The following is a 15298-nucleotide window of genomic DNA, read 5'->3' as shown; positions in this document are numbered from 1 at the left end:
TTAGATTTATATGTTGTATTTAATAGTACTACAGAATAACGATTTTTTTTTAAATATTGAAAATTTAAATGATTTAAAAACTTTTTGTAATAAAAAATGATTAATTTTTTTATAATTTTTTTTTATTATAATATGTAGAATACCATTTTTTATGAATTGAACTATAATCCTCAATTTAATGTAAATATTAAATAATATATATCAAAATTAAACAATACGTGCCATCTTTAATTGTAGTTAGGGTCAGGGTTAAGGTTAGCTTAAGGTTAGGATTAAACTTTGGTTATAATTAAGCTTTTGATTCTAAGATAAAACTTAGGTTAGAGTTAGTATTGGGGCTCAACTAGGGTTAGAGTTATTGTTAGATTCAAGTGCATGATTACCATTCTCAGATAAAGCTTGGGATCAAGGTTACAATTGAATCAGGATTAGAGTTCCATTAGGATTGGAGTTGGAATTCCTAAGATTTAAATTAGGGTTAGATATAATGTCAGGGTTAGGATTCAATTAGTATTAGTGGTTAGGGTCAATATTATGGTAAGAGTTAAAATAATGTTATATTAGGATTAGGATGTGATTAAGGTTATGGTTCTATTTGCAATCCTAACCATGTTCATAATCCCGACCATACCCTAGCCCCAACCCTTGAACCTAATTCAAAGCCTAAACCTAACAATAACCTTGAATCAATTTTTAACCATAACCTTGAGCTTAATCCTAACCAAACCCTAACTCTAACCTTAATTTTAACTTTAACCCTAACCCTAATTGTTGAGTTATGTTTTTTATGACATACTATAAATTATTATCACCATTTCTATGATTTGTACCTTCTAATTTATTATTAAACATATATCTTACTATTAGTGTAACCATTGCACTTCCTTTTGGTGCAAGTGCTAGTATTACCCCTAACTATCCTCCAGTGATTCATTCTTACATGTGAAATCTTTCTTGCTAATTATATTTCTATATATGATGAGATTCTATAAATTAGTGAATATAAATTGTATCTAAGTTCACACATCACCCATTATAAGACTTTTGATTCTAAAACGATTGTGATATTACTAGATGAGATACAATTCCCTCTTTTGCTCTTGGATAATATTAGTTCATATGTGGCTTACCAATTGAGTGTTATCCCCCGTTTTTACCACAATTATAATACTTTACTTTAGGTTTCCCATGACACTTTGAATTACATGTTCCCTTAGTATTCTTTATCATCTATCTTCTTCTTATGCATGGTATTGCCTATTTAAATGCACCATTTTGAAACATTAAAAAAATACAATTGTACCAAATATACAATTCACATACAAAAATAACAATTAGCATAATATTATATGGTTTTTATAGTCAAATCGAAATTATCAAGTTTCTAGTTCACTAGGAACTCTTCATACTTCCCAAATGCACTACAAACACCCACAACTAATACACAATTTTAAAGTTGTTTTCATTGATTTAAGCAATCTATATTAGTATTCTTGATTTTAAAAATGTTAAATAATATAATGACAAATTACAATTGAAACCGACCAATACTTTTCTCATATTTTCTACTTTCCAAAACACAAAATAGTTTTCCCAACATTTGAAAGGAACCATGCTGCAATGAAACCTTGTTTCTCAGAACTTCTAATATAAATTTACCTTTTGTTATATGGAAATATAATTATTATTTTAAACTTTTTAAAACCAAACAACGTCCCTTGTTAATATATAAATGGCATTTGAAATACTACATCAAAATGAACACAAGAATGGCACAGGTATGCAAATTTTACCTCTACATTGCGGTGAGCGGAATGTTTTTGGAGGCTCGCAACGTTCATTAAGCTGGACTGATATCCCGAGCCTAACCATGCAGCGGAACAAACATTCCGCTCACCGCAATGTTGCGCAGAATAGTAATGATGAAGGTGGATAGCACTAATCACACTTCTTCTACTTTGTATGATTATTATTTCTCATACTAATTATATATGTACTTCAATTTGCAGTTTGCAAGGGCAGTCAACCTCCTCAGCGAGCTCAAACGGAAGATTTGAACATCCAATTTCTGCAAAATCAGGTTGGAATAGTATTACAATTTCTTTTTTTTTGGTTTTTATTACTTTTCGCAAAGACTCGACCTTGCCACTTGACTCAGCACTGGGGTTTTCTTCTTGTTTTGTAATTTGTAATTTTTGTTTAGTTATTATTAACTGCAAGAAGTTTAAAGTTTCCTGAAGAATATGCTTCTTGTACAAGTTACATTTAATGTTTTATGTTTTATATGATATTTCTATCTTTTGTAATTTTGTGTCGGATCGTTGCTACATTAATACGAGTGGGTTAATCTTGGGTCACATTCCTTTAATTCTTAATAAATGGGTAGCTTTCTTGTGGTGATGTGGTGTGGATAAGCTGGGTTCACACTGTAATATTAGGGCAGCCTTATTGCAGTGAGGTGGGTATGAACATGGGCCATGCTCTTACAAGTGCTCCAAATTGCAATTACACCACTGCTTTTTTAGATGTTTTTCTTTTAAAATTTTTATAGTATACGCTACAATTTTATCCTTAATTTTCAGTTGGAAAATTGGAAAAAAATATCACTATTTTATCTTTGCATAAGAAAATTTCCATCCCCTTAACTTTTTCCAACTATATATTACAATAGAACAACTAAGAATAAGATACAGTTCAGGACGTAGGATTACAATAAAAGCTTCTTCAATTTTCACTTCCATCTCTTATAGTATAGAGAATGAATGAAACGTTAGATTTGTAGTCGGGGGTTGAACATCTTGCCACTTGGGAGAAAGCCAGTGTAAAAATGTTCTGGCAAAATACCATAGTATATCGGTGGTACAAACCAAATAACTGCTATTAGATCATATACTATTGACATCTCACTCTCTGGTACAAATGTCCCGGGTGTTTTGGTGTTATGCATAAGAAAATTTTCATCTCTTTAAGTTTTCCAGCTATACTTACAATAGAACAACCAATAATAAGAAAGGGTTTAGCACTTATGATTATAATAGAAGCTCCCCTGGTTCTCATTTCCAGTTCTAATAGCGTAGAGAACGAATGATACATTAGATATGCAGTTGGGGATTTGAACGTCTTGCCACTTGGGCTGGCTCGTGTACAAATGTTTTTGACAAAATGGCATGTTAGGCTAGTGGTAAAACCAAATAACTGCAATTAGATCACGTAGTGTCAACCACCTCATTCTCTCTCGTATATACATCCCCAATGGTTTCAATGTCATGCTTCGGGGCTTTCTACCATGTGATTGTTATCTATGTGATGTCTCTTAATTTACAAGCTACAAATACCATGTCTGATGTGGATTTGATTGATAATTTAATGAACAACAGTTAAATTGTTAGAACTTATGCATGTTAAAGTTGGAAGCAGCTAGGGTGGTCCAAGGTTGCTGATTTTAAGTACCACTCTTCTCTATGAAGATCAACAGTCCTTAGATGAAGAGGGCCTTTGAGCTGGCCAAAGGGGGCTCTTTGGAAGACAGGGATACTTTGGCTTCAATTTTGGCTGAGAGACCCTATAGTTCCTTAGAGGACTTGGATGTCCTTGCTTGGGGTCACAACTCAACAGGAGTCTATATAGTTGCTCTTGGGTATCAAAATTTGGAGATGCAAAGAAGAGGGAATATGAGGGCTTTAGTGTAGTGGTGGTAGATGGGTTTACCATGACTTTCACCAAGACGATTCCCTAGTTGAGCATTGTCTTGGGTAACTACATAGTGATAGATGACTTTTATGTGGTAGGCATTGGGGAGACTAATGTTGTTTCGGGAGTCCAATGGTTGCACTTCATTGGGCAAGTATTCTCAAAACTTTCAGACCATGGAGCTGAAGTTCAAAGTTGATGGGAAGAAAGTGGTTCTTGGTGGCATGTCAAATGGTGCACCCAGGATCGTCACAACGAAGAGGATGGAAAGCATTTTTCAATATGGTGATTTTGCTTGGGCAACCTAATGCTTCATTTCTATAAGGATCCTTTGGATAAAAGGAAGACATATCATGTGGCTATTTAGTGTATTTTGGACAAGCATAGTGAATTTTTCAGCGATATTCCTTTTGGTAGACCATCGGTTAGAGGATGTGAGCATGTAATTGAGCTCGAGGAGGGAGCTAAGCCAGTGATTACCACTCCTTATTGTCACCCAAAGAGGCACACAGAGGAGATAGAAAAGGCAATTTGAGAGCTGCTTGATATGGAGCACATTAGGCCCAATTTGAGTCCTTTTGCTTCCTTTGTAGTGCTGGTCAAGAAGAAGGATGAGACAATGAGGATGTGCACTGATTACTAGACACTCAATAAGAAATAATTAAAAACCGGTATCTGAATCCCAGGATCGACAAGCTCATCAATGAACTTAATGGTGCAGTCTACTTATCTAAGATTGATCTTTGGTTTGGGTATGATCAAATTAGAGTGCGGGAAGGGGATACACATACGACAACTTTGAAATGCCACTATGGACACTACAAATTTTTGGTTATGCCCATTGGACCAACTCTCCTCCTACTTTTTAGTCTTGCATGAACCACGTATTCAATATGCCATTGTAGAAGTTTGTGCTAGTGTTCTTTGATGATATTTTGATATACAAGAAAATTGGGAAGATCACCTTTAACATATTGATGAGGTTCTAGGTATCATGGAGGCATAGTCCTTGCTTGCTAAGGTATCTAAACGTGAATTTGGGATGATAGAGGTGCTATACTTGGGTCATGTGATTGGCGCCAATGGGGTTAAGGTGGATTAGGAGAAAATTCAGGCCATCCTTGATTGGTCTCCACCAAAGACTATGTAACGTCCCTCTTCCTAAATTATTCTATTCTGCCCTAGATTATAATTTCTCAGCTGTCAAGAGGGTTTTACGAAGGGAATCTCATTATCTTCTTGGTAGAAATAACTATGATTTATGAATCAGTTGAACTGCAATTTACTATAATGAAACTTAAACAATTATGCAAACAGAACTGTAATGTAGGAATTAGAAAGTTCTGGATCATAACTACAGGAATCTTAATTATCTTGATAGGGTGCCTTAGCAATGGTTCTCCCTAATCAAGCCATTTGGTGAGGGTGCCTTAATGACGGTTCTCCCTCTATCTGAGAGGGTGCCTGGACAGCGGTTCTCCCTCTGTCGAGTCACCTTCTTCTACTCATATGAATCATCATCATCATCATGATAGAGAGGATGGAGATTGCCTCAATAGGGTGTCCTAAGTCTAACCCTCCTAAGCCCAAAGGCAGAGCACCTTCACCCCCCTTTGGCCTCATGTGAACTCTGCCATACATATGAGGTGGCGTGCTTAGAGCTGACCCTCAATGCCATTCTCCCTATCGCAATCATTCTTCTTCTACCATGTCTGATAATAACAACCAGAATATAATATATATATATATATATATATGCAAAGCATCATATTTCATCACTTTTTCCAGAATATATAACCATAAACGACTCTAAAGTATGTTGTGTAAATGTACATAACAGTGGACTGTTATCAGACATTAGTATGCAAAAAATGCTGTAGAAATATTGTGCACAGGATCACGTACCAGAATGTCTTAATGTCTTAAACATGGATATGACAGAGAGTTCCTTACTTGCTGTGAGTTCAATATGCTTTCTTCGATGTTCTTCATCCTTTGATTCTTATTCCTTAAGATTTTAGTGCAGATTCATTCTCTGTCTGTAACTTCATAACGGTTCTGATCTGATCTGGTCGGTGGTGATCCCACTAGATGCGTTTGACTCCTTTCCTTTATATCGCTCAATGTGAGGGAGGGGTCACACCTCTTCATCATGTATGCCCTTTGGCAAGATACACGCCCTTTCACTATTGGCACTCTTTGAAAGAGTGCAACTCTTCATTATTTCTGCCCTTTGAAAGGGGCACAACCTTTCACAATCAGATATGCCCTTCTTATTTAAATCAGATCTGCATTCTAATTGCCAAAATTATCCTCCCTTCAAATGAGTTGTATTTTCCCCTTTATATCTCATGTTTGAGGGAGTCGCAACTTTTCATTCCATGTCTTTTGACCCTTCATTAACTTAATTAAATTTTAATTATATTTAGTTATATTCTTTTATATTTTAATATATTCTTTTATATTTTAATTTTAATTTAATTTTAATATTTTAATTTTATTATTATTTATTATTAAATTCTATTCCAGAGTGGGGACATTACAGACTATGACATGTTTGAGAGGTTTTCTTGGATTGTGTAGTTATTATAGGAGGTTCATGAAGGGGTTTCACAACTCATTACACCCCTAATAGATTTGACAAAGAAAGGATCATTCACATGGTCAGATTCAACTCAGCAGGTGTTTGATCATCTGAAGGAGGTAATGAGCATTTGTCTTGTTTTGGCACTTCCTGATTTCTCTCAGCCTTTTGTGCTTGACTGTGGTACTTCAAGAGAGGGGATTAGAGTTGTGTTTATGCAGAATAAGCACCTCATAACCTAGGAAAGAAGAAAACTCAAGGATGTTGGGAGACATTACTCTACATATGATGAGGAGATGCTCGCAATAATGCATTCCTTGGCTGGTTTAGACAATATTTGGTCAGTGGGAAGTTTTTAGTAAGGACTGATCACAATAGTTTGAAATACTTCCTTTGGTAGATGGACTTGAATGAGAGGCAACAAAAGTGGGTAAAGCAAATTACATGCTTATGATTTTGATAGCGAGTATGTGAATTGGAAGAAAAATGTAGCAGTAGATGCTTTGTTTAGGAAACCCACTGTGTTCTATGTCTGAGATTTTAGCATACTGGAAGTCCCATCTTTTAATTGAGTATTTTAAGAACACTTTTTCTTGTGAGATTATGGATGGAAAGATTCAAGATGATTGGTATAAGGTAATTGATGACTTCATCCCCTACAAAGACGTAATCTATCTGATTCCTAAATAAAAAATGAAGGAAAAGATTATTAGGGCTGTTCATGAACTCCACTAGCAGGCTAGTAGGGATACTTCAAAACTTACAGGTAGGCAAGCAAGAGGTTTTCTTGGAAAGGGTTTAAGGGTAATGTTCTTTGGCAGATTTTGGAGTGTGTTCATGAATAGTCCACTAGTAGGCCAGTAGTGACACTTCAAAACTTACAGGTAGGTGAGGGAGAGGTTTGCTTGGAAATGGTTGAAGGGTAATGTTCTCTGGCACATTTGGGAGTGTGTTGTTTGCCAGCAAAATAAATTTGAACATACTTTTCCAGCACTTTTATTGTAGCCCCTACTTATCTTTGATCAGAAGTGAGAGAGTATATCAATGGATTTCATCACAGGGCTTCCTAAGGTGTAGGGTAGGGATTGCACTTATGTGGTGGTGGATAGGTTGAAGTATGCACAATTTTTTGCCATATCATCAAATTATAAGGCACCACAGGTGGTAGATTTGTTTTTCAGAGAGGTATTTAGGCTCCATGGATTGCCTAGAAACATTGTTAGTGACTGGGACAAAAAATTTCTTAGTGCGTTTTGTTAGGAGCTCTTCAGATTGGCAGGTATATAGTTGATCTTGAGCACAAGCTGTCACCTAGAGACAGATAGATATATAAAAACATTAAACAAGTGGGTTGAGGGGTACTCAAGGAATTATATAGCCGGTCATCAGAAGGCTTGGGTCAAATGGTTGTATTTGGGTGAGCGTTGCTATGGCACCACTTATCAGATCAGCATTGGCATGACACCCTTCATGGCTTTATACATATATGGTGCCATCTCTTTTGTGGACTTGATTATTGCAAATAGCGGAGCACCTCAGGCTAGAGATTTGATGTAGACATCAAAATGCTATGAAGGCTCTGAAATAGAACATTTGTAGTCGACATAAAATGCCTATTGTTATGTTTGATAATATTGGTTGTTCGACAATTTATTAATTGTCCAAATTAAGTTTGTTGTCACTTTCGGGTAGTTAATGTGTCAGTTGGTTGACGATTGTGTTCCTCATGGCAATCATTGAGTCCTTTAAATATGTTGTGTATCGTCAACGAAGGTAGTAAGATATAGTCGGATCGATTGTAATCCTTGGCCGACCATCTCTGGTCTCTTCTTCTTTGTAATTATTTCATGTGCAAATAAAGATATATTTTACTCCTGTGTTTGGTAGGCATTGTCATCTGTATTATTACTTCCTTATTTAATTACCAAATATAGTAGTTTACATTCAACGGAGTTGTCTTAAATGAAATTGGGTCAGCCTTGAGAGATTCATGCCCTTAGACCCCAATAATGACGAGAAGAGGCCACAGGGTGGTCAAGACCAAGCTATCGGGCAATCTTTAAGGATCGTAGAACAAAGAGAACGAAGAAGAAGATTACAAGAAATATTTGAGGAAAATCTATTTGGACAATCAAATCGTCCGCTCGTACAATCAACGTCAAACAAAGAGGGAAATCTTGAACTCATAGGCATATCCCGTTGTCTATCCATCTCAAGGGAAACGAGAATTGGAGGATCCAAACTGTAGACCCTCAGATAGAGAGAGCATAGGAACGAGTTAGAGCCTGGAAGTATTCAAAGTGTTGGGAAGGCCAGAGGTAGACTTGTAGAGTATGCGCGCGTGGTCGAGAGTGTTCGGAAAGCATCGGAACAACCCACCCAGGTCTGACATACAAGGGAGTAAGTAGGCGAGAAAGATGGTGACTCCTTTGACAAGTCCGAATGTGGATTGACAAAAATTGCCGAAGTTCACGGGGAATGGGTCAGAGGATCCTATGCAGCATTGCAAGATGTGCGAAACCATTTGGTTGGCAAGCAGCTAGTTAGATAAAGACTATTGGTTGAAGGTGTTTCCCGCAATGTTACGAGGAATAGCCATTGATTGGTTTTCAGAGTTGGAAGATAAACACAGAGTAGTGAGATAGCCTAAAGAAGGCATTCTAGGAGGAATTTAAACTCGTGAGGGACGACAATGACATTGTTACTAAAATCCACAATACCAAACAAGGGAAGCATGAGAACGTATGAGCACACAATCATAGGGTCAAGGAGTTGCTGAGTAAGATTGAGAACTAGCCCGCCAATAGGTTGAAGAAGAGGTGGTTCATTGAGGGACTAATCCCCTCGCTACGCAAGAAGATGAAAGTAGTGCCTTTGTCCTTGTACGTTGATGCTTACAATTGGGCAATGGACATTGAGAGTGTAAACAAAACATCCTCTTGAGGGAAGAGGAAGGCTGACAATGACAAGAGCATCAAAGGTAGTAGCAATGAAGAAATCCAAAACGGTTTAGGCCCTATGATGAGATTTGATGAGAATGATGAAAGAATTGAAGGTAGAGAAAGGAACCGATAAAGAAAGTAATGAACTATGGTGTATGTTTTGACGTTTTCACACATCGCCCCATTGCAAATGGGGACCCCACTTTTTTTGCTTTAGGCATAGGGTTTTAGTGTTGTTGTCTTGGCTTAGTGTCAGTCTCTAAGTCTTTTAGCCTTTTGATGAGAGGAGCTAAGTCTTGTGAGCCAGTATCTCAGTTGTAAGCATGAATAGGTCCTAGGGTTTTAGGATAGCAAAGGTTAGGAATGAGGCATGGTTGTCAAGAATCGTCTTCCAATGATAAAATACATCCAAACGATGAAGAAAGGAGGTGATGAACTCATGAAAGCTTGAAAACGAAAATTTTGACTAAGTCATGATATTGCCTAGGTCATGGTATTGATAGAGGCTTGCTCACCATGAGCAATTTGTGCCAATGAACCCTCATTTTGCGCCCTCCTTCAAGATTTGTGTAATTGAACCTAGGATTTGCGCCCATGCTAGAGAGGCAAAGACCATGATGATAACCTAGGGAAATGTTAGATAAGTGATCAAGATTGATGAATTGGGGTGCGAAAACGAAATTTGATAAAGTCAAATTTTTGCTCAAGTTGTGGTCTTGATATTAGCTTGCTCACCAGAAGCAAAGTTGTGCAAATGACCCATGAAAAGGCGCTTAAGCAAGATAATTTGTGCAAATGACCCATGAGAAGGCGCCTAAGCAAGAGAAGTTGTGCAAACAACCCTAGAAAATGTGCCTCCCCTTGACAAGTTTGTATAGATGCATGATGAATTTGCACCCTCCCATAAGCAATTTGTGCAAATCAACATGCAAAATGCGCTTCCCTTTGTGCAATTAGAGGTAGAAAATCTGCACAAGCAAATAGGGCAGGCCTAAGGTCAAGCATCAAGGCCTAAAATGCAATTAAGAGGCCCTAATTTGAGGTGTGTGGTGAGAGTGGATAGGTCAAGACTTAAGGTGAAATGTGTGGACCCAAAGTGCAACATGGGGGCTAAGAGGCATCAAAAGAAAACATGTTGATGATAGGTCTTGACCCAAACAAAGGAGTGTAGACTTAAGCATGAAATATATGCCCTCAAATATAGGTCAAAATTTTAATGTGATCCTAAAGTGCCAAACGTACAAGAAGATTTCAATTAGATGGAGCGACCTATATTGAGGAATGTATTAAAACGTGTGGAGAAGACCTAAGTAGCATAAGGTCTTGACCTAAGTCAAGTGTGTGGCATAGGGGAGATCCTATTTCAAGCGCGTAAGGGCTAGACCTAAATGAGGCATGTAGATTCTAATTTAAACCTTGGCCTAACTGAAGCATGGAGATAAAGGGGATTGGATTGAAATGTGTTAAGCAGGGTGATCCTAAAGCAAATTGTGTGGGTCTAAACAAGGGGACCTTAATTTAAAGCGTATGGAAGGATAAGGCAGGTAGAAGACATGTGGATCCTAGTTGGGACTCAACATGTAACATGCAAATCTTAAGGATGAAGCATAAGGAGGACTAAACATAAGGTCGAACCTAAATAAAGCACGAAGGCTGAAAAATGAAACGTATGGGCTCATAGGGATTGACCTAAAGGTTAAAATACCCAACACACAAGGCATATGAAACGAGAAATAGGGTCTACTTAAGGCATTGGAGTCAAGAAAGCATGTGGGGACTTAAGGTGAAACATGAAATATTAAGCAAATTGCACCAGCAAATTGATCAATATCCAAGGATTTCACATCAGGATAAAAAGTGGGCTATGAAGGGAAACAAGTTGTTTGACAATACAAGCAATAGCAACAGCAGTCACAGCAATAATGAAGCTAATACCAGCAAGGGAGTAGTTCAAATCAGAAGCAAAATTCAGAAACCAGACCCTAATCAGAGTCTTATCAGGCCTTGAACATCACACAATCAGACATAAAAATCAGAATAGAGTAGAATATCAGATATATTAAGTGTGTTTAATTGCATCTCTGTTTGTTTTGCAGGTGACCAAGCAATAGATGGAGGAGTAAACTATAGGTGACTTTAAGAACATCACAGCATGAAGATGTGAAGCAAGAATTTGAGTACAAGAGGACTTCATCAAAAGGACTTCATCACGCAGCTAGCATCAAGTAGTTAAACGGGGCTACATCTCAAGAACAACAGTCATACAAGCAAGATGATAGACTTCACAGTTTCAGCTGGGCAATTGCAGCAGGGCGATCAGCATACTGCTTGGAAGCCAACATTTGCAAATGATCAACACTTTAGGGTACAGCATGGTGGATCACTCAAGGCAAAGGACAAAGCTCTCAACATCGTGAAGGAGTTAGGGAGGACAATATCAGGACCTGCCCGTGAAGAGGAAAATGTTCATAATTTTGAATTTCCTTCGGAAATCCAAGAATCATTGCAAATACTTCAGGTGAAGGACTTCAAAGTGAAGGGGATTCATGATCAAACATCATCAAGAAGTCAGCTAGCAGGAAGGCATGTTGATTAGGATAGGTTAATCGAGACAAGATAGGCAAGCAAGGGTAAAGGGTTGACTTGATTGTGACGATGCGATCATCACACCACACCTAGCTTGGAGATGTTGAGTACCAAGAGATATTATCCAATGTATCAACACTCCTTCATGATGAGGTATCAAGACTGCAAGTGCAAGATGAGGTGGCATCCCCGTCATCATTCCACCAATCAAAGGATTCCAAGTCAAGATGTCTAGATGCAAGGTACCTTACTTATCCTATGGAGGCACAAATTTCGAGATACCTAACCTCATATTTCATTGGTTCACATTCAAAGATGGACATGTGTCCAAATATTGTAATTATTTCATTGGCTAGAATGGAGTTTGTTGTAACAAACCCTAATTAGGGTTTTATCATGTAATCTCAGCCATTGATTTGAGAATCAATCTGGGCCATTGAATTGTATTGAGAACACTATAAAAGGTTCAAATCTCTCATTTGTAAAGGTTAATAGTGGAGTAATAAATAATAGTTAGTAGCAGAAACAATCAATAGTTAGCAATTAGAGTAGATTAGGAGGAGAAGGCAAAGATTGTTGCCAAGATCTTGTTGTAAGAGACATATTGTTTTCATTGAAGTTATGGTGAATTCTCTATGTCAATTCAACTTTTGCATGGTCTTTACTTCTCATTTATTTTCATGTTTATTAGATGGATGAAGCTATTGTGGATGATTAGTGGTGAAATTCGTATGTTCATACTACTAGTATTTTGCTGAGTCTAAAGCACCTTGCGTGGTTAACTAAACTCTCAACATGAGCTCAACTTCGATTGCTACTCACTCATTGATATGCATTACATTGTTGGTGTCTATGCCGTTGGTAGTAATTTGAACATCATTTTTGCTCTCCTTAGAAGATCGCACCAGCTTTGCTTGCATGACGAAACAAAGCATGGTTGAGTTTCACTAAATCATTCATAGTCTCTTACATTCCTAGGATTAGACTAGCATCCTAAACGCTATCTCTTTTGCCTTTTGTTTTAAAGTCAAGTAAATTCCACGTTCCAACAACATTCATTCATTCAAGTATCAACATAAGACCCCCTTGTGATTCCAACATATCACTTCACGATCATTGAGTTTATACATGTATAAAGTCAAGACCTGACTATTGGAACCTTGGAGTCGTCTCGTTTGATCACATTGTTTAGCATTCGAGAGGTCTTTTTTCAAGAGAGGATAAGATACTTTGTATTTTATTTTGTGTTTGAATTGTCATTAAAAACACATCAATAGTGTACTGAATGCAAAAGTGAGGGGCACATGAAAGGTAATTGTCCTAGAAATATGTTTTGTGAGATTCGCCAAGTGCTGGGTCATTCAATCAAGGAGTGCCCATACAATTTGAAGACAAATGGTACACAAGTACTCTTCACACAGGGATAGTACACTCCATCGGAACCATAGAATGCATCGCTAGGCGGTTATCAAAACCAATGAGGGTGAAATCAAATACAGTTTGACTCCGGAGGACATCCTATCATACAATCCCGACAACGCAATGAATGGGGACACTTTGTGAGAGACTGCTAGAATAAGAAAGACAATATATAATTATTGTGCAAGTGGTGTGGACTGGGGAATCATGAAGACATCGATTGCCCAAAGAAAAAGGGTATTAATATGATGGATTTGGCAAAAAAGATGAGGTAGTTCTTGCAATAATGAGAGCACAGATGAAGAAGGCGGTGTACTTGGACTCTTGTACGAAGAAGGAATGACTTCGAGAAGCCAAAGCAGAAGTAGAACAAGTGTTGGTGAAGGAATGAATAACTTCCAATGGAACTACAAGTACGTCATTGTGGGAGTCAGAGAAGAACATAGTTCGGCATGTGCTACAGACAATGATACCCATCAAGGGGACATAACTTCTTCAAACTAAGCTGCAACTGAGAGTGGCAATTTCCAAAACGGTTAGTGACCACATAGTTAGCCAAAAACAATGTAAACCACAAGAGGAACCGACAAGGAAACCACCACGTGAAGGGAATGAGGCCAATGATCCAATATTGCTGACGGTGGGCATCAAGAGGAAGTTGGCTGTTGTCGAGATGGAAATAATGGGGAAGAACTTGACAAACACCATCATTGATGGAGGCTTGGGAATAAACGTATTGCCAAAAGATACTTGGAAATGCCTTGGAAGACCAATGCTCTGGCTGTTGACCTTTCACTTTTTAGGTGTCGACCAGCATGGCATTAAGCCATTGGGAACGTTGATGGCACAAAAAGTAATGATTGGGACACAACAATTTTTCTTGGATTTCGTGGTCATCCCGTTGTAGAAAGTGTATGATGAACTCCTTGGGAGGGGATGGTTGATTACTACCAAGGCAAATCATAATTGGAAGCAGAACACACTCATGATCGAGAATGATGGGAGGAAGTATGTGATGGGATGGGGTTTGGGATAGACTAGCCTAGTCTATGCTCTTGGATCCTTCCCTTGGATCACCTGGTGTTCTCTTCACACCCTAGGGTCTCTAGGACTTCCCTTGCTTGAGGAATCCCCTGACCTTGCCCAATCCACCCACCAATGAGTTGCAATGCTGCTCCTAAGGTCTCACCTACTCATGAGACTCAAAACCCCTTACTATGGCTAATAAGGGCTTGGCTTGTCCTACTGCTTCCTAGGTCCTAGCAAGGTTAGGACAGGTCTTAAACCATGTTTTACATCCATCCATGTGCCCCCAAGAAGTTTCAAGCTTTCAACCCCTTACCGATTTCACTGTTTTGTGTTTTTGCCTACAAAATAGGGCTACAAGGATTTTGACCAATTAGGCCTCCTACCCGGTCCTTTAGGGCTCCCTCTCACAAACGATGCACTTGCTTGTGAAACTTCCTAAAAGACCTGCTATTCATTTGGCAAGGACTCAAGGATTTTCCAGGTTTTAGGCCTCCAAGTGTCTGTACACTGCCCTAAGTGGATTTTAAGGTTTTTAAGGGTTTTTAGGAGGGTTTTTAGGCCTGCCAGGGACAGAGTGTAGGTTTGCTGCTCTTGCCACCTTGTTTGGATTGGTGGAAGCTCCTCCTTCACACCAATGCTGCTTCACTCACCCCTCTACAACTCCTCCAAAGGGTGCCTTCTTTTCTGTCCTTCCTTGCTCTCCAAGACCTCTGCAACTTGACCCTTCCTAGCCGGGCACTGTCCAGTCTCGCCTAGGAGTGGGTCTTTGTTTGGCCTCCTTGCATTTCCAAGGGCCTTGCTTGCATTGAACTATAGTACAGGGTCTGTACTCTCATTCCCCATGGTTTCATGGTGATTCCACAATGGGGAATGGAGTTATGAGCCCATTTATTCAAACCAGTCCAAAACTGGACAGAGAAAAGACAATTTACAAAGATTTACAAACACACCACACTTGCCAGATAAAAACCTAATCTATATGCTCAAAATGAAAGTATTTACACCATAGAAGACACTACACACAATTTTGCTCGCAAATCAATCCTTT

General features: G+C 38.3%; 1 protein-coding gene across 5 annotated transcripts in view; it reads left to right on the top strand.

Annotated features, from left to right (window-relative positions):
• The first annotated feature begins 1796 nt into the window (after nt 1–1796).
• LOC131077356 (endonuclease III homolog 1, chloroplastic) overlaps nt 1797–15298 on the top strand; it is a 169638-nt gene continuing 156136 nt past the window's right edge. For all 5 annotated transcript variants that reach the window (XR_009372340.1, XM_059219880.1, XM_059219881.1 and 2 more), the window contains exons 1-2: nt 1797–1928; nt 2010–2080. Coding sequence is in view for 3 of the 5 variants with exons in the window: in XM_059219880.1 (XP_059075863.1) it covers nt 1871–1928; nt 2010–2080 (129 nt within the window). In the remaining 2 variants the exon portion in view is untranslated. The remainder of the gene's footprint in view (nt 1929–2009; nt 2081–15298) is intronic.

This window comes from Cryptomeria japonica, chromosome 4, assembly GCF_030272615.1.
Source record: "Cryptomeria japonica chromosome 4, Sugi_1.0, whole genome shotgun sequence".
NCBI classification, from domain to species: Eukaryota; Viridiplantae; Streptophyta; class Pinopsida; order Cupressales; family Cupressaceae; genus Cryptomeria; species Cryptomeria japonica.
The sequence above is the reverse complement of the archived record's forward strand: the minus strand, read 5'-3'. Positions and strand labels throughout refer to the sequence as shown.